The sequence below is a fragment of the Numida meleagris genome, chromosome 1 (genome assembly GCF_002078875.1).
Source record: "Numida meleagris isolate 19003 breed g44 Domestic line chromosome 1, NumMel1.0, whole genome shotgun sequence".
NCBI lineage: Eukaryota > Metazoa > Chordata > Aves > Galliformes > Numididae > Numida > Numida meleagris.
The window spans coordinates 75,665,243-75,692,500 of NC_034409.1; the positions used below are offsets into that span (position 1 = coordinate 75,665,243).

The window sequence follows — 27,258 nt, forward strand, 5'->3', positions numbered from 1 at the left end:
CGCGAAAGCTCCGTGTCCCCCTGCGCGAGAACCACGCGACCTCCCTTCTCCGTGCGGGAGCTCGTACCGCGGCAGCGCCCGAGTTTCGGCTCGCGGGCCCTCAGCTGCACAGAACAGACTAACCGGGGCGTATCTCGACTTTTATTTTGTCCCTCGTGTTATTTTGGCATGTGAAGGGCACGCAGGGAGGGGGCACCGCTCACGGCCCGCGCTGCTTCCCGTGCTGCCCCCGCGCTGGGAGGACCGGCAGAAACCGCCGCCCGAGCCACATGCACGCACGCACACACACACACGTACACGCACACACACGCCCTGCCCCTGCGGGAAGCGAGGAGCTGGCGTCCCCCCCCCGGCAGTGAAGCCAAGGGCTGTGCAGCGGGGTGCGGGTAATGAAGGTACGTCCTACGGAAACAGATATTCCCACCCTCCGAATCCCCTTCATTCCCGTCCCCGGGGGCTCCAGCCCCAGCCCGTCGTGGAACTCAGCTCCCTGTGTGTCTCACAGTGAGGGCAGGAAGGGAAGAGTGGGTAAGAGGAGCACGGGAGCCGGACCCTGCTCTTATCCTGACTGCCCCCATCCCGCCCCTTCCGTGCCTTCAGCCCGCTTTCCCCCCCTCCACACACAGCAAGAGGACGTTCTAGCTGGGAATCCGCTGATAGAAGTAGATGTAGCCCAGGTCCTTGGGGGGCTTCTCAGAAGCACAGACCTTCTGGTCATTGTAGATCACCCACCTGCAACACAGAAAAGGGGGAAGCTCGGGAATGCTGTTGTCTGGCAAAGATGCTATGTCAGCCCCTTTGCCAGCTCGCTTCTCTCTGTCCACCTCTGAAGAAATAGGGCAGAACAGCAGCTTAAAGCTGTACTTGTGAAAACTCCTCTTACCTGCCATCTTTCTTGATGTGACAAACATAGTGACCACACATAGTCGAAGTGCCCATGTGGCTGATGAAGGCAAACAGCTGATATTCTTGAGAGGAAGAGAGAGGAGTTATCAGATAAAGCAGAAAGGCGTCACAGGCCTGTGCAAGGCCCTCTAGAAAATTCCTGATGTGAGACCCGATTGAAGCTCTCCTAGGTAATAACTTAAAAATGGGTCCCAGTCAAGTATGACTGACTTGAGGCCAAATGTGGAAGGAAACATGAGATGACAACTTCCACTGAGCCTTTTCTCTTCCAAGCTCATTTGGCTCAGGTATGCTGGATGGGTAGTGGCAGGAATTCCACCTTCCTATAGAGTCCAGGGGCAAAACTACACTGGCATCAGAGTTCTGCAAATGTATTGGAACTCAGTTCATCAATAAGACCAAAGATCAGAATACGGGGGAAAGAACCACAGCCCCTCCTTGTCCTTCCCCCCAGCACCTCCTTGGCCTGACTCTTATCAGCTTCCAACTAATCCCCACGCTGAAGGGGTTTAGGCCCTACTCTGCCATCATTCTCCTTTTCCTCCCTGCCCCTACCACTTCAGCTCTGTGGGAGCTGCTGCTGCTAAAACCTATGGATTTACTGCATTGATTAGGTTGGATAAAACCATGCTGAGCTCGCACCCCAAAGTCTGCATTCATTCTGCTTGGAACTCACTTCCAGGCCCATTGCGCACTTTAGGACCGATAGGGACAGATTCAGAGATGGACTCCGCTGCCGAGCGCCCCTCTGAGATATCCATAGCAGCTTCTGCATCAAGGTCATCAATGTGACTAAAGATCCAATCCACTGCACGCTCCAGGCTGTTGTTCTGGAAGGCAAAGGCAAAGACTTGCAAATGCCTATTCCTGAGAAAATCGTTTCACTTCGATGTCACCGGTGCCCCTCACCGTGGCTCTAAGTGCTTTCATAGCCTGGTCCCGGGAGAAGCCCATGGAGACAATGGTGGCCACACTGTCTTCTGACGGAGGGTCTGGACAGGCAATAGTTGACCCTGGCCCACTGGATCCAGGGAGAACTAGTGGGTTAGCAAAATCTGCAGCAGAAAACAAAACAGCCCCAAAAGGGATACAGTTGGAGGTTCAAATGACTTTAGTTTTCTACTGTTGCAATGGGATGGGAAGTGAGACAACGACCCAGATGCGGTAAGCTTCACCACGGCCATGTGATCTCATACCTGGATCATCCATGTGTGACATGACCCAGTTCATGGCAGCTTCAACCCCACTGTTCCCTGTGTAGTACACAGCTTTGCGGCAAGCATCCATGGGAAAGCCCATCTCCACTAGCTGGATAATCACTGACTCATCCAACATGGGGGCTGTGGGGAGATAGAGATTAGAGCCACCCACTCCCACCCAAGCCCTGCCTGCGCCATTTTGTGCAGTCCCATACAGCTTCCCAAGCCATTTCCTCGCTCTCTGCTCTCCTCATCCATACAATCTTTTTTCAAAAAATGCAGCTTCACATACAGGCACTCCGGGGAACACAGGGATTCATTCACCTCATTAACTCAGCAGCACTGGCCCCTTCCTAGCCTTCAAACCCTGCCCCGTGCTGTGGTTTGTCAAAGTAAAATACCTCTGCCAGTTAAATCTTGTGTAAATTTCAGCTCTACCCCTTCTAAATGCGCAAGACATGCCAGATTCTCATCTCCCACAGTACGGCAATTCACAAACTCCCTTGCATAACACCCTTGCATACAAGGGAGGTAGCTGACTTTCACAGACAGAGGGACAGGAAAAGTCCGAGCAAGTGGAAACCACTAGGATAGATGACAAGACAAGGAAAGCAAGGAGATGAATCAGGCATCAGGAAGAGAGGAGGAGAATCACTAACATGTTGGAGAGGAGAAGTGAGGGGAGCAGAAGGAGTCGTCGTCCTCGTTGCCATAGAACCCCAGGCTACCTTTGGGCTCATCTGGTGTCACCAGTGGGGGTGCAATATCTGGCATTTCTTCTTCTCCATCCTGCAGCCCTGTTCCCTGCAGTGCAGAGATATCCAGCTCCTCTGGCATTTCAATGGAGACATCTACAAGACACAGTGTTTGCTCAGCCTGCCACACGGGCAGAAACAAAAGAATCCATTGGGAGCACTAGAAGGGAAAGTCACTGGGGATACAACATGCTATCCTGCAGCTCCTCTTGGGGTAGTTACTTTCCTCTATGGAGTAAGGATCACAGTATGACAATATTTGTCACAATATATGACACCGTGTACCTATATGCTCTGTACTTCTTGTCCTTCTTACCAAGCTTTTTGGGCACCCAATCCAGACCAAAAGTGAATTTCTTGATCTGAATCACCAGATAATCTGGGAAAGAGGCGAACCGCGTTGTTCTGAAAGACATTAACATTACAGCCAGTTTATACTTTGTCAGCAATGACTTAGGGCATCTAGTTGATTCAAGAAATCAGTGAGTAAGGTGAAGGCATGTCCTAAGGCACAGAGATACACAAATCTGTACAGCTCCCCTAGCTCCTTAAACACTGAACAATTTCTAAAGTGGATGCTCTGACCAGATTAGATGGAATGAAGCATTTACAAAATCTTGGGGGATAACAAAAAATAGTACATTCTCTATCTTCCAGCCCTGCATTTTACAAGCTGACTCAGATTTTAGGATTTAATTAAAGTTTAATTCTTAAGGAACACAGAAGAAATTAAATCTTTTATTAGACCAATAGATAAAGCTGCAGAAAGTGACAAGCTTTCAAGTGCAAGCACTTTTTCAGCTGTGAAGTGGAAGATGCAAATCTTAAGCTGACAATGACTGAATTTGATTGAACATTATTTAGTCAGACAATTTGAAGGAAAGGGTGTTTGGCATCTCTGAAACAGAGGGGAACCTTTGTGAAGGGAGAAGCAACATTAAGAGAGACAGATACTCATTATCAGAATAATTGTAACATGCAGTAAAATTAAGTTAAGCAACAGTATATATTCAATGCTAATTCAAACAAAGCGTTTGAACACAACTCATTATTTAAAAGCAAAACGTTATTTTTCAAGGTGATCATTTTACTGTTCACTTTTAGTAGCTATTGCTTAATAATAGTACATCTGTTAGAAAGAAATATGACCCATTCCATACTGAGTTCTTTGAGAACTACTCTTTCACTGCAGAAGGACAGTCAGTAGCATCACAGAAGGAAGCTGCTTAAGTTTGTATTCTTCTCACTACACCTTTGCACCATTGTGGCACGTGCTGCTGGCAGAGAGACAAATTCCTGCTGTTCTTTAAAGCCCTGTTATTAGCATTTAAGTTTGTTATGCTCAGCAGTTTGCTCAAACCTTACCAGCCAAAAAACTTCCCTAAAAGACAGTCTGGAGACCATGCAGGACTGGTGTTGCCATACTCTGCCAGGACTAACTTTAAAGCTGTCGTATTTAGAATAAAAGCTGCCAATTTTCTGGGATATCACTGTATTTTTGTAGCATCTCAGCAACTGAAGTCTGATAGCAAGGACTTCACTAGCACTGTTGTTCTGCCCGCTGTAATCCTTCAGGGGATTACATTCCAGCACTGATGGACTGGTTCCCTTCTGCTTCCATGTTCTATGGATATAAGATCTGGAGGACTGAAGAGCTTTGGTAATGCTCCTTCTCCAGGCCATGAAAACAAGCCCCCCAAGATGCAGCTGCAGCCCACTCACCATAGCCTGGCAAGTTAGTTAATGCCCACACACTCACTTGAGAGCCACAGACTTGGCCTGCAAGGCTGTGCTCCAGAAATCATCCACCTGTTCTGGAGCTCCATAGGCCTCTAGGCAGGAGCTGAAAGGCACCTTGGCTCGCACCAGCTCAGGCAGTGGCTGCTTCTCTTCCTCTGCTTGCCGCTTCTTCTCCTCATATTCCAGTAGTTCATCTAGAGAATAAAGTACAGGAGTCAAGGACCACCTCTAGGTGCTAATAAAGCAACTGTGTAACCTACACCCAGAAGCTGAACAGGCCTACAGATACACAGACATGCATCCTCAAGAATGGAGCACAAAGCTGGCAACTGTGAGCGCTGCCCTGCTTCTGCAGTTCTGCTTTGCTGTTAAATCACAGCCCAGCTTGAAGTGTAGGAGGGAAAGGCTCCAGAGGGACATCACTGTCACACCACTGAAGAAATGAGCCCTATTCTATAAGAGCAGGTGAAGGATCTGGCTTCAGAAGTGGCAGAGCAACACCTCGAGGAAGTCCCTTGCCCATTTAAGGAGTTCTGTAAGAAAAGCATGATAGCCAACACGATGTATGCTACTATCCTGGCCATGACATGTTACTGACCTTTGTTGAGCGCAGCATCCATGGGCACTGGCAGCTGCATGATATAGTCCACACGCTGGGTGTATTTCACCTTTTCTGTGGCCAGACACTTCAGCTTCTCCTCCACCAGAAAACGGAAGACCTCATTAGGGTTCTCCGAGCTGCGGCAGTTCCTCTGAAAGAGGGAGAGATTAGAAGGATAGATATGGCATCAGAATGGCAGAAATAAGTATCTACAGCAGCAGCAGTTCCACACAGGACACGGCTAAAGAGTATTCATTTCTGCACCCAGTCCACTGGAAAAGCAAAGAGAAGCCTACAGTCATCTCCTGGGATGATCCTGGGAACGCATGCCATTCTGGCTCCTAAAACTGACAATTTTACATCTCCATCTGCGCCCTCGCTAGGAGGAATCTCTTGGGAATCAGCCCCAAGAACATGGCAAACATCTCTCTTTCTCTGCTCCCACAGGTGCTAGCTTCCCCTTTTCCCTTTATTCTCTCCCTCCTTCTGCTCCATTTGCCAGCTTCTCACATTTACATCTCATGCCCTCTTACAGCAATAAAAAAAAAGCCAGGCTTTTCCAAAATTAGAGAAACCAACTCAGCCATTACCTCCACCATGTTGATGAAGTGCAGAAAGAATTCCTGGGCATCCTGCTGCCGGTTAGTGGAAAATTCTGGGTGTCCCTTTCCAATGAGGGACTTAAACATGCGTGGAGCAATGCCATTTTGGACACCCTGCAAATAACAAGGTGGAAGAAGAAGGTGGTCATAACGTACCAAACATGTGCCCTGGTATGCAGCACTCTACTCTCAGCCATGTTCTTCTTTGTGTGACAGGGCCATGGTACAAGCCCCAGGACATGTCTTCAGAAACAGTTCTCCCTCTTCCTCCCCCATTTAAAACACACCACGTGAGAACCATACCCAGATCTCACCTTCTGATCAGGCTGCTGTTCCCCTTCTGCAGAGGCTGGCTTTGAATACTCCCCAGATAGCAGTCCATGACCCAGTTTGGCTCTGGAATGACAAAGTCTGTCAACATCAAACTCCACACACTCTGGGAGCCACAACAACCCATCCAGCTTTAACGCTGACATGACTGGAGTTCTCGCAGAGATTGGCTTTCTCAACTGCATCAGCTAAGATCACCTTATCTTGGTCTGATCCCTCTGGTCCCATAAGACATCATCTACAGGAAAGTTACTAGGGCTTCCAGTCACCATTTTCAATCACTGCTTGCACAGTGGGGAGAGCAAAAAGGAACAGCTTCCCTTTCCCCACAGAAGAGTTGCCGGTGCTGAGCAATACAGTAGCTGCTCAGCAGCCAAGCTATGCTGCAGCCTGACGTGGGTAAAGTAGCAGTGTATCTAACTGACAGCACAGGAGACAACAGGGCACAGTGAAATTGCGTGAGCTAGAAATAGCAATGCTAAGAGCAGATTGATCACATTTTCCCAAGGGAAAGGTTAATAATAACTCCATGAGGAGCTGAATGGAAAACAGCAACGCTGAAGTGATTTCTTCCCACACCCATGCCCTCCTGTTCTTCCACTTCACTCCAGTTCTTCTCCATCACTGCTGCCATTTGTCTGGAACCAAACCTTACCAATTCATTCTTTTGCCCAGGCAAGAATCTTTCTAGCTGTCTCAGTTCCCTCCTAACTGAACACCTTACCCCACTATTCAAATTTACAATCTTTGCTTACCTCTGGATTCTCTTCCACAAATGCTACCTTCCTTTCTTTCATCCCAAACCTCCATAGATTACTTTCCTCTTTTAAAGCAGATGCAACAGCAAAGCAATGGATTTAAATGAAACACCCTCTGAAAACTTGTGTTTCTTCTTCTGTACCTCTTGCAGGAAGTCTCTTTAAGCAGATATAAATTATCCACTGAGAGTGATTTTTTTTTCTAAATCTATGTATTTCTTTGCTCTTAGCCATCTTCCTCCACTGCAGAAAGCAAACCTTTCTGCAAAGAAGCTGTAACGCAGACAGAATACGCCTCCCAGAAATCCCCTCGTGGTAACATATGGTACTGCATTCCCCATATCACATGTTTAAGAGTCCCCAGCAGCACTGAAATAAACCCTGCTTTCTCCATCTAGGACGTTCAACAGAACTTTCTTTGCTTAGGTCCTTAATGATCACAGAAGATCAGTGTGTCTGGTGATGGACATGGAAACAGATAGGCAAGTCTTGAGGGAGAAACTTGCAGCAATGCAGAAGGGATACACCCAGGCAGTTACAGCCTTCCTTCTCTCACCAAAAGTCTACGTACACTTGTGTGCTGAAGTCCTGTGTGGGGTCCGAAGGTGCGCTTTGGAATATCTTCTCCAGCTTGTCCACATACCTGCAGAACAAACCAGAGCAATCTAAGGGACATACGGATTCATCTAGCAAAGACAGTTTTGAGCCTGAATCCTGCAACAGAAGCTCACAGCTCTAGGAGACCTTTGTACTGATGCCAGGGGATCCCAGGCCAATGGAAAGGAGTGATTAAGCTCACTTACTTTCTCTGGAAGTCTGGGATACTGAACAGCACCTGCACCACAGAATTGAGGTAGCAACTGTTGCCCAGGTTACGGATACCAGTGTACCCGGGCCCATACAGGGGCTTGAGCTGCACACCAGACTCCTGGATGAGCTCCCACTCCCCAATACGTTGATTCATATCTATTTCCAGTTCTGTCATTGTCTTGTCTGTCTGTGGACGGAAAGAACAGGAGAAAACCTTCAAAGAAGACTGAAGAGAACACCTGAGGTGTGAAAAGGGCAGTGCAGTAGAGAAACAAAGTGTAAAATTAATTGTTTGATTAAGTTAGAAGAGGAGGAAGATACAAGAATTCTTTTCAAATATTTGAATATCTGGGACAGAAGGAGGAATGCTATGAAACACGGGAGAAATCCAAGGCATTCACTTAAAAGGGGGATGGAAATCACACACCAACACTAAATCTAGGGAGCACAGCTAGGAGTGTGGGCACCTCCCTGCCGAGAATACTGACACAGCGCCACAATGAAATGAAACTCTGGGACAAAAAAGAAAGGCAAAAAAGGCAATGGGAGAAGCAGCCAAGGCAACTTTCTATTTGACAAATAAAACACTGCTTCTTCAGCAGGAATGGCTCTGCACAGCCACAGAAAGTTGGGATCTAGCTAAGAAAGCTTAGAGTTTCTTCTCTCCCCCTCTGGGCCTACACAGGAACAACCCCTCACCTTCTGCATCTTGAGCATGTCAATCCCAAAGTGAGCGAGGTGTTCTGCCAGGTTGGGATCCAACACCATGTCATCCTCATCGTACGAGTAGACATCTATGCAGAAACACAGAGGGAAATAATCATGGCCCGTGATCTAAAATTCACTCTGGATGAAGACAACTGAGTGCTCAGTCGTGGGTGTTTTGACAAACTGAGCACTTGGACTTTCCTCTCTTAACTCTTTTCAGGGGAGTAGCACAACAGACAGAATACTGAGATTCCTCCAAAATACGTGACAAGACCAACAACTTTCTCATTGATCAAGGTATGTAGGTATACGTATGCCTGCAATGACGAAAGGGTTACTATGTTATATCCTCAAGTTTTGGACACAAAAATCCTTGATAAATGTCCCACTACTTAAAATAAGAGAGAAAGCTCGATAACTGTTCTAAAAGCTTTCAGATTACAAGGGAGAGAAGGAGGCAGATTTTATCAGCTGGTTCTTCGTCTGTCACAAGAAGCAGGTCAGAGTGGGAAAGTTCATGACAGACTGACACTGCATGTTCCAGGTCATAACATGGGCAACATCAGCCTTGAAATCCTCCCACCTTCACCTTGTCAGAGACCAAAGTCATCCTGGCAGTGCTTGGCATCTATAACCCTTGCTGGATCCCCCTTCTTACCAGCTCCATCAGGAGTAATGGTTCCCAGTTTCACGGCCAGGGGGTAGCCAGTTTCCCGGTAGTGCTCGACTGCATGATTATTGCCACCACTGCCATCAAAATAGCGTCGACCGCAGAGGATGGCTCCATCAGTCATGTTCAGCCACAGGTTCTCCCTCATGTCACACTTGCTGCACTTCCAGCCACTGAAGAGAAGGAATGGAGGAAAAGCGCTGTTAGGTTAAAAACCTTTGGGTTCTACCTCCCACGCCCTCTCCATTACTCCCCACTGACCACAGCTTAAGCAAAAGTTTCCGTGATCTCATTTATCTTTTAATTCAGAACGCTGAGCATCCTGAAATACCTTAGTTTGTCCCCTGTCTTGAATTTACACAAGGCACACTCACACACAGGGCAAGGCCCCAGAAAAGAAATCTCATCTTCTGGGACAGGAGAGAAAGGTGATCAGAGTGCATCTGGGACTCTGCAGCAAATGTCAGTACTATGCTCACCATGGTGGGATGCGGACATCATTCTGAAGCTGGTGCAGGGAAAAAGCGTGTTTGGAAACACGTCGAACCTCCCCGTCCCAAGCCTGCACCTCCTGCTTCCGGGAAGCTGAGTCTGCTGTAAGGATGGCTTCCACAGCACTGGCAATCTAGTTAGAAGAGCAGGAAAGACCATGAAGAGCGCAAGAGAAGAAACTTCCCGTGCCACAGCACTCTACATTCAGGTTCAGAACTGCAAGTCATTCACAGAAAGACGGTATTTGGGAGCCTCAGTCATAAACCAGGCTCTGTACTATAAAAGCACTGTTTAAGTAATTTATAGGACTGTAGAGTGATCCTGCTTACTTCAAGCTGAGACTTCACAGCAGTTCTGCAGAATCACTTTCGTAGGGTAGCAGTTCCCTCACTGCAATGCTGCGTTGCCTCCCTGCCAGCAGAAAATACCACCCTCCACCCAAACGTACCCTGTCTCTGACCATGTCAGGTAGTCCCTCCAGCCCATCACGGGGAATATCCAAATGTTCCGGGAAAATAACTATTTTTACATCTTCATCATATTCAAACTTTTCCTCTGTGATGTCAAATCCACCTTCTACACCTACAGAAAGAAGAAACATGGTGGCAAGAGGTAAAAATCAAATAGTTTCCAAGACTCCTTTACCTGTAGCTTACATGAAATAAAGCATCATGACTAAGGCAAAATTCTAGACCAGTGTTCCACAATCTTTCTTCATGTCTAGATCCCGACGTTCCTGCTGCAGGTATGGACTTCACAGAAGGAAATATAAGCCTAGTGACAGTAGGCTTGCCTTTGTCAGCTATTTTTACAAATGCTTATAAAGAAACTCCAGACCCTGACTACAACCGGAAAAAAAAAAGACGCGTTCTACAGAAAGAGTGACCACAACAGGGCCATGATAAAGCACTGCTGATTATCCATCACAGCATGCCTAAGATCACAAATGGAGATGTGTAGGAAGAGATAGCGTTCCGACCCAGCATGAAAGACTAGCCTATCTGCATCCTCAGGGAGCCTGGCTCTGCTTCTTGCCTCTTCCAGAAAAGAAAAATCAATGCCCTGAGCTCAAACACAGAGAACCAGGAGTTCTTCTGGGAGCAGAACACCCAGAATTAGAGGAAAAAAAAGCCTTAGGAAAGGCACAGTACTGGTATTTTCTCTTGCCCACCTAACCACACTTTTCAGAGGCTGCAAGAGAAACAGAGGTTCCGTGCACAACAGGTTACTTGCATGTTGTCGAGAGTCACCAAAAAGTTACATGCGCAATGGAGGGAACAGTCTCTGGTTCTCTAGGTTCTCACAAAAAACCTCTTGGCTTTTCCTGTTCTGCAAGAGTTCACACTTTCCATTCCAGAAGGAAACAGGGCTGAAGACATGCTGCTTATTGGCAGCCTCAACCCTCTATGTTTTCTTTTACTGCATTTCCTTTACTTCTTTGAAAATGGCACGCTGTGGCTGCAATAGATCTCTGCAACAAAACCTCTGAAGGGAATGTGAGTTTTTGCTGTAACTCTAAGGGTTTAATGCCTCCGCCTCAGGAATTCTGTAGGCGACACAATTCTGAGAATCATTACTGCATTTGATTAAACGTTATCGACAAGAATACCTGGTTCCTACAATACCTCCTGCACCTCTCCCTTCAGATACCTACAGTGTTTAGACGATGCAAAAAAATGCCACGTAGGAATGCAAATGCTGCATGCCCAAGTCATTTTAAAAATTTCTGAGAAGTCGTAAGCATCATGCAACATACTCAAATAATCCTCTTCTGCACTTCTTCAGCACGTTCCACAGAGATCTCCTGTCATCACTTCATGGAGCAAAATAGTACATGATCTCAGGATATTACACAGCTCCTGAACTCTAAGCAAAGAAAAACAGACTGCTCAGGTGCGCAGGGGCATGATGTGAACCTCCTGAGGCTCCAGAGGAAGAGGGTCTTCGGCTGGCAGACTGTCTCCTACCCCTTTTCTGCCCCATATATACCCATGAACTTGCCCCAGGAGGCCTGCTGCCTCCACGGCTCTATCTCAGCATCACGGCCTCACAAGAGTCTTTCTATCAACACACTGGCACGGAGAGCAAGCACTACCACAGGCATTTTTTTTCATGGAGTGGGAGGCTGCGGTACAGAGAGAACAAGGGGTATATTTTGCAGCTAATGACAATTTGCTGCTAAATCTTTTTTACGCTTTCAAAACCCTCCCCTATGTGTGCGTTAATCCACCACCACAGTTTAGCTACAAGAGAGCTGAAACCTGCCTCCAAAACAGACAAAACTCTCCAGAGTTTGAGATCATTGCCTCAACCACAAAGCTAATACTTTCTTTTATTTTCTCCTGCTCCATTCATGCCACTAAGATGTTATCACTGGCAACTATTCGCTGACCCAGTGAAAACACTTGTCTCAAGATCTTTGTACAACTGAGGATGCAGAAATAACTCACAAAAGCAGACTGGGACTAATATCTCCCAAAGCAGCAGGGTGGCAGCAGTGAGGTCACCAGGCTTCTGCTACGCAACGGCACAGCTAGGGAAAAAGTGAGCAAGAAGGAAGACCGGCTTGGTACAGGTTCTGGATTTCCTTGTAGTGGTCAGCCTCCAGCAAGACAAGAACCTGTCACTGATAAAAACGTTCCCATCCTCTGCTCCATAATGTCGCAGAAATTGCTAGCTGATACTGCTCCAAATAAGCAGCATCTTCCCTGATTCCCACGACAGCTTTTTCAGTTGGTGCAAAAGAGTAACGGAACATCAGCACTGTTCTCCTGAAAAAGGACTTGCTCTTAGTAGTATGTTGCTCTGAAAGTAATGCCTTCAATTTATTTCCATTAAAACTACAACAGATACAAAGAGCACAATAACATTATTTGGTAGACTAAATTCCCAGCTATAAAACACTATCTTTTAACATAGTTACCACCGTTAGCTATGTATTTTTGCCAGCAAAGAACAAGAGACTGCCCGCTGTGATTCTAAAAACCTGTACCAGTGGAGGTGCCACACTGGTGCTGCTGCCACTGCTGAAATGCACCATCTTCCACCCCGCAGTACTCACATCCATAGTTTGATTCCCATAAAAGTTCAGCAAGTGTCACTGAATATCAACGGGTGCCATTTTTCCCACATGAAGGAATTCAGTAACACACTTTTGCTTCTTTGCACTTCCATGTCAGATGCCATTTTGTCAGACTGCCCCTCTGCTGCCTTCTGTCACATGCCAACGACATGTAATGGGATACTGGTGGGAAGGTTCAACTTCTACTGCCATACCACCAACCTCCACTTCCAATTTCGTGGGCCAAAATAATAAAATAAGAGGTATTACTTTTGGAGCATTCCTGGCAGGTAATGTTCTCATGCATTTCCTCCAGTATCAGCTTCATATTTCAAGAAATTGTCTAACCAAAATTGTTCCTATGGCATTTACCAGAAATTCCTTCCTGTTCTAAATAAATAACACTAGTTAAACTTCTGAGACGTTTAAGAGATGCTTCTGTCAGAAACTCCATGCTTATTTTTTCAGCCTTACTCCAGCCCCTCACTAGATACATCTGTATTATGCAACAGCGCCGCATGGGTTCTGTTCACACCAAGCTCTATCAGGCACAATGAGTGAAGAGAGGAGACAAAGACTACCTACCTACAGAAAACATGCTGCAAGTTTGAACACAGAGCAAAACTACCATCACAACAACTGTTCTGCAGTAACTGCCTACCTATGATACACTAGAAGACATTATATTTGAATTCAGTTGGAGGCACTAGCCACAGCTAGCTTAGAAGGCGAAAGGGAACAGAAATGTTCCATGAAGCCAAGCAGCTCCAAAAGATTGATCCAAAATAACAAGAAATATATGGTACACAAGTGCCTTCTTACCAATAGCCAAGCGAGTTGGTTTCTTCCTTGGGGGGTCCCCAGCACTGGAATTAGCATCTTCTTCCTTCTATTTCATTGAGAAGAAATAGGGTCAGAGAGTTAGAGGGACAGGCATGCTGTGGCAAGCCTTAAGGATTGGACTTAAGCTACTGTGAAGACAGCAAGAGGGCAGGCAGCAATTGCTTGGGCCAACAGCCAGGTACAACAGCTCAACATCAGCAGAGCTGAAGGTCTGGGGAATCCCATCTCACCAAGAAAAACATTGTTTGTATCTGAGAAGGGAAAACTCTACACCTGATTTAATACCGAGACAAATCCCACCTCCCAGTTTCAGAACAAGTATGACTTCAATTATTTTTCAGTGCTGCCGCCTTGTTTTTATTTTTATTTTTACCGGTTTACGTGTTCTTTTGAGGTGCAGATAGACACGCTGGCCTGTTTTCTGGTAGTGCTTTTCCACATACTGTTTCCCAAAGCCCAGGAACGTGTTCATGCAGATATATAAGCCGCCATCAGACTCCTGGAAGAAAGTGGAGAGAAAAACTTAAGGGAGATGGCAAAGAATGCCATTCTAGCTGTTAGGACAGAAGCTTACCTATTGGAAGGCTATCGGTTACTGATTAAATAATGGCAACAGTTCATCGCTATCTATCAGTCATGTAGTAACCGATCTGAACTAAGCTGGCAAGGCCTGCTCTGGCTGTCCCAAGATAGGTGCTCCTATAGGGCGATGTACAGGTAAACCCAGTTGCCTCTTCACACAGGGCAGGACGCTACCCGACCTATGATGTCTGAGCGAGATCCCCAGGAGGGTTCCCCAGCAGAGGCCTGCAGCATGCACCGTTCACACAGTCACAACGTGGTATAACCACTCCCAGCAGAGCTGTGTCACCCTGTCTGCAGGCACAGCTCCCGTGGCCATGGTGAGCTCTGCCAGGCCCCAGCACGGGGAAGGCCAGCTCACCACTGCTTGTTTTCACTGTTGCGTACAAAACCTTGAGAGGAGCTCTGAACTGGCTACAGGTGAGCCCTGCTCACACCACATGCACACAGACAGCTCAGCAGAGGTGCCGGTCTTAAATCAAAGAGGGCACGGATCCAAACGCAGAGAGGGGCAGGCAGGGCGAGAGCACTGGGAGTGGCACTGCGGGGGCTCAGGAGGGAAGGAGGGCCAGGGTTTGGGGTTTTGCTTCCCAAAGAGCCCCCACCTCGGGAGGGCAGCGCCCTTCTCCTCCGGGCTCCGGCACGCCCCGACGGGCGCCCGCGGGGGAGGCCGAGGGGCACTCGCCCCCCCCCCCGCCTCCGGGGCGCCCCCAGGCCCGCCCAGGCCGGCTCGGGAAAGAGGCGCGGGGACGCCAGCACCGGGGTGGAGACGGCCGCGGAGAGGACCACTGCCATCTTAGTGACACAGCACCGGCTCGCCCCCGCCCGCGGGGCCGCGTGACGCCGCCAGGCCAACGGGCAGCGCCCCCCGCCCGACTACAGCCCCCGGCATGCTCCGCGGCGGGCGAGGGGCCGACGAGCTGCCCACGCCCGCTCCGGCCCGGGTACTACAGCCCCCAGTGCGCCGCGGCCGGGCGGGGCGCGCCGCGAGGCACGTCGGGGGCCGTAGTCTCGGACGGCCCCGCGCTGCGCCGGGCCGCGCGCCGCCCCGGCCGCCGGGGAACCACAAATCCCATGGCGCCCCGCGCGGGCGGCACCCCCGGCGCCCGGGTGGGCTGAGAGCGGGTGGGAGCGAGGAGCGGCCCGGGCGGCCGCGGAGGCCGGCCTCAGGGCGCGCTTACCGGCGTGTCGAAGGAGAAGGCGCACTCGTCCTTGTGGACCCGGTCGCCGGCCTTAGGCACCCGGATGGACGGCAACACCGACAGCAGCGCTTCGCTCAGCTCCGCCATGACAGCGGCTCACTGCGGCTCCGCCCGCGGCCCCACCCTGACCAATCGCAGTCTCGCGTGCTCGGACGGGCTCTGACCAATCCCGTGCCGCGCGGGCGCGCCGGCAGCGTGGCTGAGAGACTGGCGCCCTGCCCACCCGCCTCTCGGCCCGGCCGCCTCGGCCAATCGCGGCCGCCCTTCAGCCGTCATGGGCGGACCTGCCGAGCTCCTCAGCCAATGGCGTCGCGGTGCGGGGCGGAGCTTCCTGAAGATCGACAGACGGCGGGAGGCGGGACAGGGGCGGGCACGGGGCGGGCTCGGGGGCGGGGCCCAGTCCCGGGCGGGGACCAATGGGGCGGCGCCACCGCGGCCGAGCGGGAGATTTGAATCGCGGCAGCGCCTCCGGCCGGGCACCCCGCGGCTCCGCGCCCGCCGCTATGGGGGCCTCGGGCAGCGCTCCTACCACCCCCGTGCCCGGTCCTCTTCGTAACCGGCACCTGGCGCACGTTAGCGACCCACGCTCCCCAAGCGCCGGCATCCTGCGCACCCCCATCGAGGTACATCTATTCCTCTTTTCCTCCTTCCGCACTGTGCTCCGCGGTCCCTCAGCGCCCGCTGTCCCCCGCAGGTGGTGAGCTCCCCCGCCGGCAGCCCGCAGCCCGGCCCTGCCCAGGCAGGCGCTCAGGACGCCGACCCGCGCTCGCCGACGCCCGGCATCTCCCGCACGCCCATGAAGGACACGCTGAGCGGTGAGTGCCGGGCCGGGCCCCGCCGCCGGGCCTCTTTCTGGCGCGGGCTGAGCGCCGCCTTCTCCCCCTTCAGACAGCGTGGAGTGCCTGGTCAGGCAGCTCGGAGAGGCCTTCGCCGTCGAGACCGCGCCCCTGGAGCCGCCGTCACCCGCAGCGCCGCGCACGCTGGAGGAGCCAGCCCTGCGGGCCGCCGTGGAGCTGCAGGCCGAGAGGGGCCCCGAGCCCGGCTGTGAGGCCACCGCGCGTCCGCACCGCTGTGCCGGGCCCGGCCTGGCCTCGGGTGAGCCCCCTGAAGTGCGCTGAGGGGCTGCGTGGGGTGGGTAAGCGCTGCGGCGAGCGGTCTCCAACCGGCGCCTGAAATGATCCTTCCAGCTGGCGGGATGGGGACTGCTTCTCTAAACGAGTTCTGTCAGGGATTGAAGAGTTACACCCGAAGGAAGGGTGCACGGAGGACAGAGCTGGGCTCCTTTTAGTGTTACCCAGTGCCAGAACCAGAGGCAATGGGCATAAACTGGAGCAAATAGGTTCCCTCTGAACACCAGGCTTCTGTGCTGTGTGGGTGATGGTGCACTGGCCCAGGTTGCCCACAGGCCCTGAGTTCTCCCCGGAGAACTCTAATACCCACCCAGATGTGGCCCTTGGCATTCTGCCCTGGGTGTCCATGCGGGAGCAGGGGTTGGATCAGATGGATCCAGAGGCTTTATCTCATTCTGATTCTCTTACCTTTTGGGTAACATTTTCTGTAGATGAGATCATGTCAGGAGGCACTTAAAATCCAGGGCCCTTTAGCCTTGTTGTGGCACATTGACTTGTTTTCTTTGCTCCTCAGGGAGCAAGCACATAAGACGTAAGGCCAGCAACAAGATCTTGGCAACATCTGGTGGAACTGTCCGTTCTCCCTTCAGTATCCTACAAGATGATAATTCCCCCAGTGCTCCTGTCCAACGCCAGGTAAAGCTCAGCGCCTCACACTGTGGGAGGGAGAGGGGGCTGAAATAATGAATCTTTCAATTTCTATTTTTGTATAGCCCCAGGCTGGAACTGTGGCCTCCAAAACATGTAGAGCCTGGTGATGTCCTTAGTGAACTTCTGTGGGATGATCTTATGCCTAGATCCTTTCAAATCTGGTTCCATATCTGTATTTTCAAACTTTCTACAACATGAATCCCTTCTAGTACATCCTCTCATTATTCTCTAGGAAAATCCACTACTCTTGTATTGGAATGTCAGACATTCAGTCGAAGCTGAATGGCCTAAAAATGGCTTACATATTTTACTGAGAGTCGACTAGCTTGTATTTTACAGTTACTTTTTCCTTCTGTAGATTAAGAGGCACATACTGGGGGAGAACCCTGGGGAGAAGGAAGTGGCAATGGATCTGAGCAGGAGCCTCAAAGCTGGGAACTGTGCTTGGAGTGACTTGAACAAAGAAAACCAACAGTGTCCTTTTGTGGAGAACTAGAAATTTCCTTTCCAAGAGTCTTGCTGTAATTCTCTTCTTTTAAGAGAGTCCTCTACAACGGGAAATCCTGAAATAGTCTAAGACTCCAGACTCATGATTGCGCTTCACCTTTCTCTGTTGGGAAGATAATACTCATAACTTTGTGTGTGTTTCATATACAGTACAGGCTTTGGTTCTCTGTAGGCTGTATTGACTGTATAGTACTTATAGTAAATAAACTTATCTTAAAACTGAGCCAGTGTTTGATAGTCTGTATCTGGTGTGGCTGTAGGAGTATCCTGCTTGTCCAGTATGTTATGTTTTCTTTGTTCCAAGTTTAAGGAACATAGTTCAGCTTTCCACTAGCTCTGATGCTCAGCTGTCCCCTGCCTCTACCATACTGCTGCAGAGCTGAGGGACTTGAGAAGGGTCAGACCCCACTGTGGTCCAAGCTTAGTCAGGAGACTGATCTATCTAGTACTGCTGGTGTTCTGCATCTGATCTGAAACTAACGTATGCGAAGAATTGTAGTTTATTGAGAATATCTGTCATGAGGACAAAATCCAAAACAGGGTGAGGAAATACCATATTTGCATAAATACCTTTATCTTCCATAGAAGATAGTGAGATGCAGTGACTTATCAGCAATTCCTTACAGAGTAGGTGGATGCCATGATGTGGCTATTAGCCAACAACTGGAATATCAGCTGAACATAATAGCTGTGTCAGATCTCCAAGGCTTGCAGGGATGTAATTTCAGCACCCTATTCTAACTTAGAGCAGTGAACTTCAGAACAAATGGGGCTATTCTCAACAAAACAACAGAGGAACATCTTCCTTGGGGACTTAAAATAATATGCTCTTTGGAGAGAGTCAATAGATAGCGCTCATAGGAGGAGAGCGGGCCTGGAAATAACGTAGTCTATGGTGCTTATGTCAGCTTTCTTTATTTGCCTGGACTATGGAGGTCTAGAACAGACATGAAAGCAGTGGGTGATGGCTACTGGTTCAACAGGGTCACTGCACAATATAGGAATGAGGCAAAAAGAGAAGGAACAGCAGGAAGCAAACAATAAATAAGAATAAATAAAACATTCTCTGGTATTCTGGAAGGTCTGAGGGCTATCTTTTCCCCCATTTATCCATAGATAGGACTTGAGCTAAGTTTTCCCCAGTAGAAAATGAGCCCAATATATACTACCTGCTTGGTAGGGGTTGCATGTTATAAATCTCAAGCCTAGTATGTCTCTGGGGCTGCCTGCACAGGAATACAACAGCCACACAGAAGCTAGGTATAGTTAAATCAAAGACAGAGGTCTAGGACAGAGGTGTTGAATGAGGGGTCCTCCAAGGGCTGGATACCAAATGTGGGTAGAGGTGTTTGAAGGAAGATGTGGGGTGTTTGAACTGTACTGTAAAGTCCAGAGATGTAATGAATGAACTGTTGTGTTTTGCAGGTCTTCAAGCCTGCAAGAAGCTAAAAGTTGCTAGGCTTGTTTAGAGGTGGAGAGAACAGCCAGTGAGTGTGCTCTTCCTCCTCCCGCTTTCACTCTAGGAGACCCCTGTAAGCAACCAGTGTGTAGAGATAAGTGAGAGTGACAAGTGAGTGTTTCCATTGTGCTTGGCCGATGATGCTGTTGCTGTGGGCTGTGCTTCTGCTGTTCTTTCCCTCTCCTCTGCTGTCCTTAGTTCCAAATCTTGAGGAAGCTGTCCCAGGAGCCAGTGGCAACAGCCATGCCATCTGCTGTCACCCCCAGGCAGCTCACTCTGTTGTCATGGCCAGAAAGGATTCCTGATGGGAGAGGAAGATGAGACATCAGTAAAAGAAATGGGGCTGGGAGAAGGCAAAGGGCTTGACTGAGCTGAGTGTGTTCCCCATGCGCTGTGTATCCAGTCTCTTGTGCATCACACTGCTCCTGCAAAATGTGATTAGCAATCTGTACCTGGCTAATAAGAGCAAGCATGCAGAAGAACATTTGTGCATGGTGTACAACTAGGAGATCTGGCCAAGGAGCAATGTTCTTGGGAAGATCCAGCTAGATGCATCCTCAGCACAAGAGATTGTTGCCAGCTGTTTTCACCATGGAGCCAAGGACACCAGAAAGGATGGTGTCTTTGACAAGACTAAAAGAGGAATGCTGCTGGAGATCAAAAGGTGGGCTGTGTTATGAATTTAGGGGGACTAGGAGCCACATCTGGAAGAAAGATGGTAACTGGGCCTATCCTTTGCATCATAGAACATCCATAGCTGCTGGATAGAAGCCCAGATCTACACTCAGCTTGGTGCCTGGCCACCATGCAGCACTGTAAGAATGTATGAAATAATACTGATGTTTGAGAGCAGTTTAGCTAAGAGGAATATTGATGCTTTTCCCATCCAAAAAACTGTTGTTTGAAGGCTTGACCTGCTTAACGTTAAAGCCAACAGTTCTTAAGATAGTTGTATTTCTTATTTAAGCACAAGGAAGCATTGCTGAGTTTTGGTTGGTGTAGGATGTGTCCCTTTTAGAAAAATTAGGGATACATCGCTTTTTCTTGCTTTGGTAGGGATGGAAGACCTTTGCAGAGAATGAAATAGGTACTTCCAGGAGCCACTCACCCACGCGTTCTGCTTTCAGGGAGTCCCAGATGTTGCAGTTGAAGTCATCATATCCAGCAAGCAAGAGGCGCCCGCTGCGGGAGAAGGCGACTGATGTGATTCCGCAGATGATGCTTTCGTGAGAGTACACTATGAGCTCCTGGTCTGCCCGGAGGTCAAAGAGACGGCAGGTGGCATCATCCGAGCCAGTGCAGATGGCTTCACCATTAGGGAAGAACTGGGGAGGGCACACCAGATTTTAATGAGGCTGTGTTTATGGATTTTCACCCCTTTGCTAACCACCAGAAAGCCACTTTCTCACACGTGCTTCCTGCTCCCAACACCCAGAGCAAAAATCAAGCTCTCCAGGAGCAGGTGTGGCAGAAGGATAGCCGTGTGTCAGGTGAGAAAAGCTGTACATTGCAGGAAGCCAGCAGATTCATTTAATTAGCAGATAGAGATTACACTGATACACTTCCTGTCCTGTCACCTCTAGCACTCTGGTATGAATCCTTGCCTCATACTTCCCCAGATCTTTCTTCTGCCTTATGTAAAGATTTCTTCAGAAGATCTTATGATCCCAAGTTACCACCTCTACAAGCTCAAGATGAGACCCTCAGCTGAATTAGATATTCCAGCTACCTCTGTTGTGTCTTCTGTCAGAGCTCCTAGATCATGCCTGAACTGGGGTTCCTGACAGCTGGCACAAGCAAAGCAGAATGAACTCATGTGTTATTGTGCAGAGCTCCACAGATGATGGTGTACTGGCTGGGTCCATGCCGGGTTTGGAGAACAGCAAGTGCTTTGGTGCCCCAGGGCCTGGGAAAAACCAGCCTCCAACCTGAACTCAGGCCCTCCTTGCTTCAGGCTGGATCCCGAGGCCCTTGTTCCTCACATGACTGTGACAGTCTCTCTCAACCTTGACCTGAGACTCTATTTCATTGCTGGCCCATCCTCAGTTTTCTCTTCTTCCCCTCTACCACAGTGATGGCATACGTACGCAGATGGCATTGATATCAGACTCGTGCCCTGAGAATGTCTGGCGGCAGGTGCCCTCCCTCACGTCCCACAGTTTGGCTGTGGCATCACAGGCCCCAGAGATGAACAGTTTGAAGTCTGGGGAAACTGCCAAGCTCATACAGTCTCCAGTGTGACCCAGGAACACGGTCTTCTGCTGTCCTGTCTCAATGTCCCAGAGTGCACTGTGGGAGAGAGAAGTTGTCAGAGCCAGACAAGGCCAAGCAGCGCTGTTAGCTGGGTTAAAGGGTTGTCCTGCTTGCAGAACGAAGGAGAGAAATCGTGGGCCTGGCTACCACACGAGATGAGTGGGAGTATAGTCCCTGCCGTTTCCCCAGTAGACCTGTATCCTGACCTGACTTCAACAAGGAAAAGCAGCAGCTGCTCCGCCAAGGGATAACAAGGAGTCTGGCTTCCTGAGTTCCTCTCTGCGGCCTTCAGGTAAAACAATTAATCCTTACATAAAGTGGGAAGAAAGGTGCTGCTGAGTGAAAGAGCATCACTTGCTGAGCCATAGGAGCCAGAGGGGCTGCACATAGTCTGAGCCTGAGATCTCACACCACTCTGAGGCAGAGTTCTCCCAAAATGCAGTGTATGAGGGGACCGATGTGAGTTTTCAATGCCTGTGACTGCTCGTGTCAATAAGATACAGAGGATAATACTTACCATGTGGTATCTCCAGAGCTAGTCACAATGCTGTTGTCATCAAGAAATCGGCAGCAGGAGAGGTAACCTGGGGAGCAGGAACCAACGAGTATGAGAGACAGAGCAGGGCTAGAAGAGTGAGATTTGGAAGCGGAGGCACCCAGGACACTGGTAGCCAGCACACCCACCTGTGTGAGCTGAGAGTTCCCGGCTCACTTTGACATTGCCTTCACGTGTCTTGAGGTTGTAGATGGAGCACATGTTGTCAAGGCCCCCACAGGCCACAAAATTGCCTGAGGGTGCATAGGCACAGGTCATGACCCAGGAGGAACGCAAAGGGATGGCGTGAACCTGGGAGGACAAGAAACCATGTCTGGCCTGTGGCAGCAGAGGAGATGGGAAAGCAAGGCAAGGGCATCTGAGGGGTTCCAATCCCGCATCCCATCCCAGTTTTCTGCAACCACATGACTCTTACCTTGTTAGTTGTGTATGTGTCCCACACAATCAGTTTCCCATCTTGTGAGGCACTGACCAGGAGTCTGTGAGAAAGGAGCAAGATTGTGTTAGTAGCTCATTCTCTGCCAGAGCCACCTTGCTCTCTATGCCTACGTGCTGCTGGGCACCCAGCAGATTAGGAGTATCTCTCACTTGGAGTCCGTTGACCAGTGCATGGCATAGATCTTGGCCAAGTGCCCACGCAGAGTCCTTCGGGTCCGCATCTGAATGCGGCCAACAACCTCCACTCCAGACACAATCTGAGGAAAGAGCAGGGGGAGTGAAAGAATTAATCTGGGACTGCAGGGTCCCAGGGGTGTGATAACCCTGTGCACACGAACCTGCCCAACCAGCCCTGACCCTTACCTGAGCAAGTGTTGTGTCGGCACAAGCTTTCCGGGCATCCTGGAGGAGAGACAAGAGTGGATGAGTCAGAAAAAAAGCTGTGTGATGGAGGCAACAGCAAGTAAAATTCAGGGGCATTCCCTAAAGGCTCATTTAAAGTGGAACTGCAATAGATAGGAGTTTTGCTGAGTTTGTATTGTACCCAGCACAGGGGGTTCCTGGTCTGTGACCAGGGCTGCCCAGCACCAATCAAACAAGCAATAGAGAGGTGAGCCTAAGGCTGCCTAGCATCCAGTTCCCCATGCAACACCTTTTCCATGGATCCTCCAGCATGGCAGAACACCAGCTGCCCGCACAGACAGAGGAGGTCTGGAGAAGAATTAGTCTGCTCATCTGCAGACATGATGTCCATGTCCTCTCCCTTCTCCCCCTTGTTGTCTCCTTCTCCTTCCTATCCCTCCCTCCATATAGTAAGATCTCCATTAGCATTTAGAGGGCCATGAGGTGCTGTAGAAGGCTCCAAGGATGTACTTGGAGAAAGCTCAGCTCCAAGTTGGAGACTTGGACACAAGGGATAGACACACTGTCAGCAGTTTCACAACTATTGCCAGCATTACCGCAATCTGTTTCTTCAGCTGCTCAGCCTCCTGCTTCATCTGTTCCATTTCCCCCATCTTTCTGAGCTAGAGGTGGCTTCTCCACGTGGGCAACCTTGAATCTGGGAAGACAAATTAAGGGAGAGAGATGTAAGGTAGAAAGGGCACCAATAGGACTGCTCAGTTACGGAAATGCAGGTGTCTCTGATAAAGGCTGATTTTTGGTTGAGCAATTGAAAATGTCTCATTGTATCTGGTCAATGCCCTTAGCATTTGGGAAGGTCATACTGGACCTCATCAAAAGTCCTTTTGGACTTGTATCCTGCTTACATGAGCACTGAGAAGCTGAAGACCTCCAGAACATCTTGTTGAGGTTCTGCTGCACTTGCCCACATATTTCCCCAATTATAACCTCTCTGTGCCAGGGCCTACAAAGTCCTGGTTGTGCTTTTCCCTGTCCATGGCCAAACTATCTCAGCTCCAGGAGGATGAAACTTGATGAGGGAAGCCCAGAGGCTGTGGGGCTGATTTCTTATCCTTTGTCATAGGCAAAGCATTAACAGGCAATGCTTACCAGTCCTCCATCAAGGAAATGAAGGGACTGTTAAGGCGCTCTATCAGAGTTCCCTTCTAGTTTCCCATTTAAAAAAAAAAAAAAAAAGGTGGACACCTAGGGAGGACTCTAAGAACAACACAAGCAGACAGACAGTGGTAGTTTTCCTACTTTCCTAGCCCCAGTTTTTCACTGGCTTCCAAAGCTAGCAGCAGCATTACTATGCGAGGCTTTCACACGTTTTTCTTCTACACAGTTGTCCTGTCACTTTTTGTGCCATGCTCGAAATTTAGTATCCTCAGTGCACCGTGGTGAGGAATTCCACAGCTCAGTTGGCATGCTTTATAAAGAAGTTCCTGGTTCTGACACACCCAAATGGCACTAGTTCCACTTGGAGGTTCCCAGCTCTTGAGTTGAAAGAATCTGCAAATAAATGGTCTCTATTCACCTCAGTGTCACTCAGAATGGTATCGATCTTTGTCATATTCACCTTCATCCATCTCTCTTGCAGAATGCAGAGCACACTTAGTCATTCCTTACATGTAAACTTACATCCCATCACCTCTGTTGTTCTCTAAGCGCTTTTCAGTTGTTTGCAGAGCATAGATGATACGCTTGTGTAGAGATGGCAATGAACCAGAACTGCAGTTTGTGTTCAAGTTACAGCTACACCATATGATTGTACAACATCTCAGTTTTGTTCTCTTTTCCATTTGGTGCACTTAAAATTCCACCAGTGATTCTGACATCTCCACTCTTGTAGACAAATCTGGTCTTTATTATTTCAGTCTTTCTCCTTGATGGGTATGTGTGTCCAGAAATGTTTTAGGTGTTCATCCTTAAAGCTGGCACTTTGCCCAAGGCCTGTAAGACTCCAGCAGCACCTGCAGAACTACTTCTACGCCCTGAGAGCCACAGCATCTCTATCCTGCTCTGGCCTATTGCCTGAAGGCCTTGCTTCCTCCATGCCAGGCTGCTCTCTGGCTGTGGGCGTTCCCCAGGCATTGATAGCTCCCGAGGCCCAATTTTGCTTACAGTTTTTGTACAGTTGCCCCCTTTGAGCTCTTTGAGTTTCTCTTCAGAATCCCTTCCACTGAGCATCTCTGTCCTTTGATGCTTCAGGCAGGATTAATTTCCGCTTGGCCAATGTTTGCTGAGGGAGATGCAGGTTTCCCTCAGCTCCCAGGAGGCAGGTATTTATCCCAGGGAGAGGATATTTTCGACTATGCTTTGCAGAGGAAGTCTTGTACCAGCTGCTTGCAAGCCTGAACAGGGTTACAGCATGGCTGCCCATTGCCTGCTGCCTTTACCATGCATGGTGAGGAAGCAGGGTGCAGGCCCAGGGACACCATGTCAGAGCCTGGGGAATACTCCTAGTGGTGTCTTAGGGCTCTCAGTCAGCCTCAGCTGCACTGAAGGATGGGGGGGGATCAGCACCTGAGCTGGCCCCTTGCCACTGTCTTTTTTTTCTCTTGACAGAGCAGTGGCGATGGGGATGGGATTTCTCCCAGAGGTGGAACAAAGAGGGCTGAATAATGTCGGTCCTGAAAACCCACCTGAAGGCACTTCTCTTCGGAAAAGGATTGGACAGCCCACTCTCTCCCTCAGCTCACTTGCTGACTGGGCAGATGCCAAAGAGACCTTGCAGCTTTCAGTAGCAGGCTCCTCATCTCGTGATGTTTGCCCCTCAGCTTTGGTGTTCAGACAAGGTCTGGATGCTGTGTGCAGCTCTCGTCACTGCCTCCTGGCACACTAAGTGGCAAGCCTGAACGTTCAGCATCCCCATGCAGACCAGTTCCTTCATTCTGGTCCAGAACTTGCCCTCTCATGGTTTTCCCCAGGACCGATCCTACCTTCTCTCCACCACATCTCCACAGCCCTCAGCACTGGATGCCTATTTTTGCTGGATGCCTGTTCTGCTTCCCATTCACTCTCTCCTTCCATCCTCCCCTGCTTGGTCCCCAAAGCGTGAAGGCTTGGCCTCTCCATGGTAATCTCTTCCATAGAATCACAGAACCATAGTATAACCCAAGTTTGAAGGGATCCACAAAGATCATTGAGCCCAACTTCTGGTTCCACATAGCACCACCCAAAACTCACCCTATGTCTGAGAGCAGTGTCCAAAATCTCCTTGAGCTCTGAAAGCTTGGGGCCATGCCCACTACCTGTTTCAGGGCCCCACTGCCCTCTGGTGAAGAACCTTTTCCTAACTCCCAAACTGACCCTCCCAATGCAGCTCCATGCCGTTCCCTCAGGTCCTGCTGCTGTCACCAGAGGACTCACCCTCAAACTTCTGGCTGGAACAGCACTGTCTCTCTGCAATGCAGGCCATCATTTCACAGACATTTGCCCATCTGAAATCACCACCCATTCACCTTCCCTAAGCCATCCTTGTGGAGTTCTGGTTTTGTCTGTTCAGACCTGCACAGCAATGGGAGCCATTTTTCTCTGTTCCTTCCACTCCTGCAATTGTTGCCCAAATGAAACTGGCTGCATGCAAGTCCCCCAGCACTCCTTGGGTCCACAGACTCTTCTGTATCTCTCCTGTTTACTTTTTTAACCTGGTCTCTTCCTTTCCCTGGATGTATTTTTTCTCAAATATGGCACTAGAGAGCCATTTCCCAGGAGCCTCCTCTGCCAAGGGGCATGACAAGATGCGAAGCTTTCAGAGCTGACAGAAAGATCAAAGGGCAGGGGCATGATCTCAAGGATGGATAAAAAGGGCTAAGTATAGAGAAGGTACAGCTCAGGTTCAGGTCTCCACCTGAATCTTTAAATCCCTCTGAGGGAACAATCTAAACAGTGTTGGGAATTGTTCTCAGCCTCAGAAGGTCAAGAAGCTACAGACGAGCGATAACAATAGCCCTAGTTTCACCTGACACCTCCACCCATCACATTTCACTGAAATTTGTTCAGAGCAAGTTACCAAGTCCACACTGGAGTGCAGCTGTCTTCTGGGAGGACCAAGGCAGGTGTGCGGAAGAGCAGCTTGTCATGTAAATTTAGGGCAGGAAATGGGGGAACTGAACCTGGGAAGATGAGGGGAACACAGAATGGAGCTTGGAGCCTGGCCAAGGCACAGTACTGCCCGGAGCAGGACCTTAGGGATGCACATTTCTTACGGATCTGCAGATAAGCTCATGGAAGCTGACAAGATTGGTGTTAAACGGAAAGGCATCCAAATGGTGCACTCCCAAGTGCTTTCTGGAAGTAATGGCTCCTTCAGATCAGTGCTAAGCAGTAGAGGAAACCAAATTGCTAGGCCCCTCTGACAAATCGTTTTCACCACTGTCACCCTGGCACCGCAACAGAGCAGGAGAGGACCCATGGCACAAGCGCTGCTCCATAGAGCTGTGCCTCTAGAGAGCCATGCACACCTGGGGAGCACAGCACTGCAAACAGCCTGTGCTCAGTCAGCCCACCTCGGCCCCTCTTCTCTCTGCATTGGTCATGCTCATCCAGTTGACAGTTCCTAGATTTTGAAAGCAGCTTTCCTTTCCCCTGCTCTCCAGCA

At 49.6% G+C, this 27,258-nt stretch overlaps 3 protein-coding genes across 5 annotated transcripts; 1 reads left to right on the plus strand and 2 right to left on the minus strand.

Annotated features, from left to right (window-relative positions):
• USP5 (ubiquitin specific peptidase 5) lies at window positions 124–15,395 on the minus strand. 2 transcript variants are annotated; one of them, XM_021395852.1, is made up of 20 exons: window positions 15,239–15,395; window positions 13,849–13,974; window positions 13,455–13,521; window positions 10,020–10,153; window positions 9,559–9,704; window positions 9,068–9,252; window positions 8,401–8,495; window positions 7,695–7,888; window positions 7,463–7,534; window positions 6,118–6,199; window positions 5,792–5,917; window positions 5,199–5,352; window positions 4,620–4,794; window positions 3,177–3,265; window positions 2,765–2,956; window positions 2,103–2,246; window positions 1,816–1,961; window positions 1,583–1,736; window positions 884–968; window positions 124–732 (listed from the first exon to the last, which is right to left on the minus strand). In XM_021395852.1, the coding sequence occupies exons 1-20, from the start codon at window positions 15,344–15,346 to the stop codon at window positions 639–641; spliced, it is 2,568 nt and encodes an 855-aa protein (XP_021251527.1). In that variant the 5' UTR covers window positions 15,347–15,395; the 3' UTR covers window positions 124–638. The 2 variants fall into 2 exon arrangements, with proteins under 2 accessions (XP_021251527.1, XP_021251534.1); XM_021395859.1 differs by having other exon boundaries at window positions 593–732; window positions 2,834–2,956.
• On the plus strand, window positions 15,670–17,770 carry CDCA3 (cell division cycle associated 3). Its single transcript, XM_021395992.1, has 5 exons — window positions 15,670–15,882; window positions 15,954–16,074; window positions 16,148–16,354; window positions 16,904–17,025; window positions 17,399–17,770. Exons 1-5 carry the CDS (start codon window positions 15,676–15,678, stop codon window positions 17,534–17,536), a joined length of 795 nt encoding a protein of 264 aa, XP_021251667.1. The 5' UTR covers window positions 15,670–15,675; the 3' UTR covers window positions 17,537–17,770.
• Window positions 18,447–23,305, minus strand: GNB3 (G protein subunit beta 3). 2 transcript variants are annotated; one of them, XM_021395978.1, is made up of 9 exons: window positions 23,213–23,305; window positions 22,617–22,655; window positions 22,404–22,510; window positions 22,231–22,294; window positions 21,944–22,106; window positions 21,777–21,843; window positions 21,094–21,295; window positions 20,115–20,331; window positions 18,447–19,307 (listed from the first exon to the last, which is right to left on the minus strand). In XM_021395978.1, the coding sequence occupies exons 1-9, from the start codon at window positions 23,267–23,269 to the stop codon at window positions 19,201–19,203; spliced, it is 1,023 nt and encodes a 340-aa protein (XP_021251653.1). In that variant the 5' UTR covers window positions 23,270–23,305; the 3' UTR covers window positions 18,447–19,200. The 2 variants fall into 2 exon arrangements, with proteins under 2 accessions (XP_021251653.1, XP_021251643.1); XM_021395968.1 differs by lacking the exon at window positions 23,213–23,305 and having other exon boundaries at window positions 22,617–22,754.

Bases quoted from the DNA above. Each gene is read 5' to 3' on its own strand.
- USP5 (XM_021395852.1), bottom strand. From the start codon at position 15,346: ATGGCGGAGCTGAGCGAAGCGCTGCTGTCGGTGTTGCCGTCCATCCGG. The intron at 2,957-3,176 runs GTAAGAAGGACA...TGTGTCTTGTAG, and splicing joins TTGGGTGCCCAAAAAGCTTG to ATGTCTCCATTGAAATGCCA. The intron at 1,962-2,102 runs GTATGAGATCAC...TTTCTGCTGCAG, and splicing joins GTCACACATGGATGATCCAG to ATTTTGCTAACCCACTAGTT.
- GNB3 (XM_021395968.1), bottom strand. From the start codon at position 22,733: ATGCCCCTGAATTTTACTTGCTGTTGCCTCCATCACACAGCTTTTTTT. The intron at 20,332-21,093 runs GTACGTATGCCA...TGCCCTCCCCAG, and splicing joins CTGATATCAATGCCATCTGC to TTCTTCCCTAATGGTGAAGC. The intron at 19,308-20,114 runs GTGAGTGGCTCC...CTCTCCCATCAG, and splicing joins CCTGAAAGCAGAACGCGTGG to GAATCCTTTCTGGCCATGAC.
- CDCA3 (XM_021395992.1), top strand. From the start codon at position 15,676: ATGGGGCGGCGCCACCGCGGCCGAGCGGGAGATTTGAATCGCGGCAGC. The intron at 15,883-15,953 runs GTACATCTATTC...TGTCCCCCGCAG, and splicing joins TCCTGCGCACCCCCATCGAG to GTGGTGAGCTCCCCCGCCGG. The intron at 16,075-16,147 runs GTGAGTGCCGGG...CTCCCCCTTCAG, and splicing joins CATGAAGGACACGCTGAGCG to ACAGCGTGGAGTGCCTGGTC.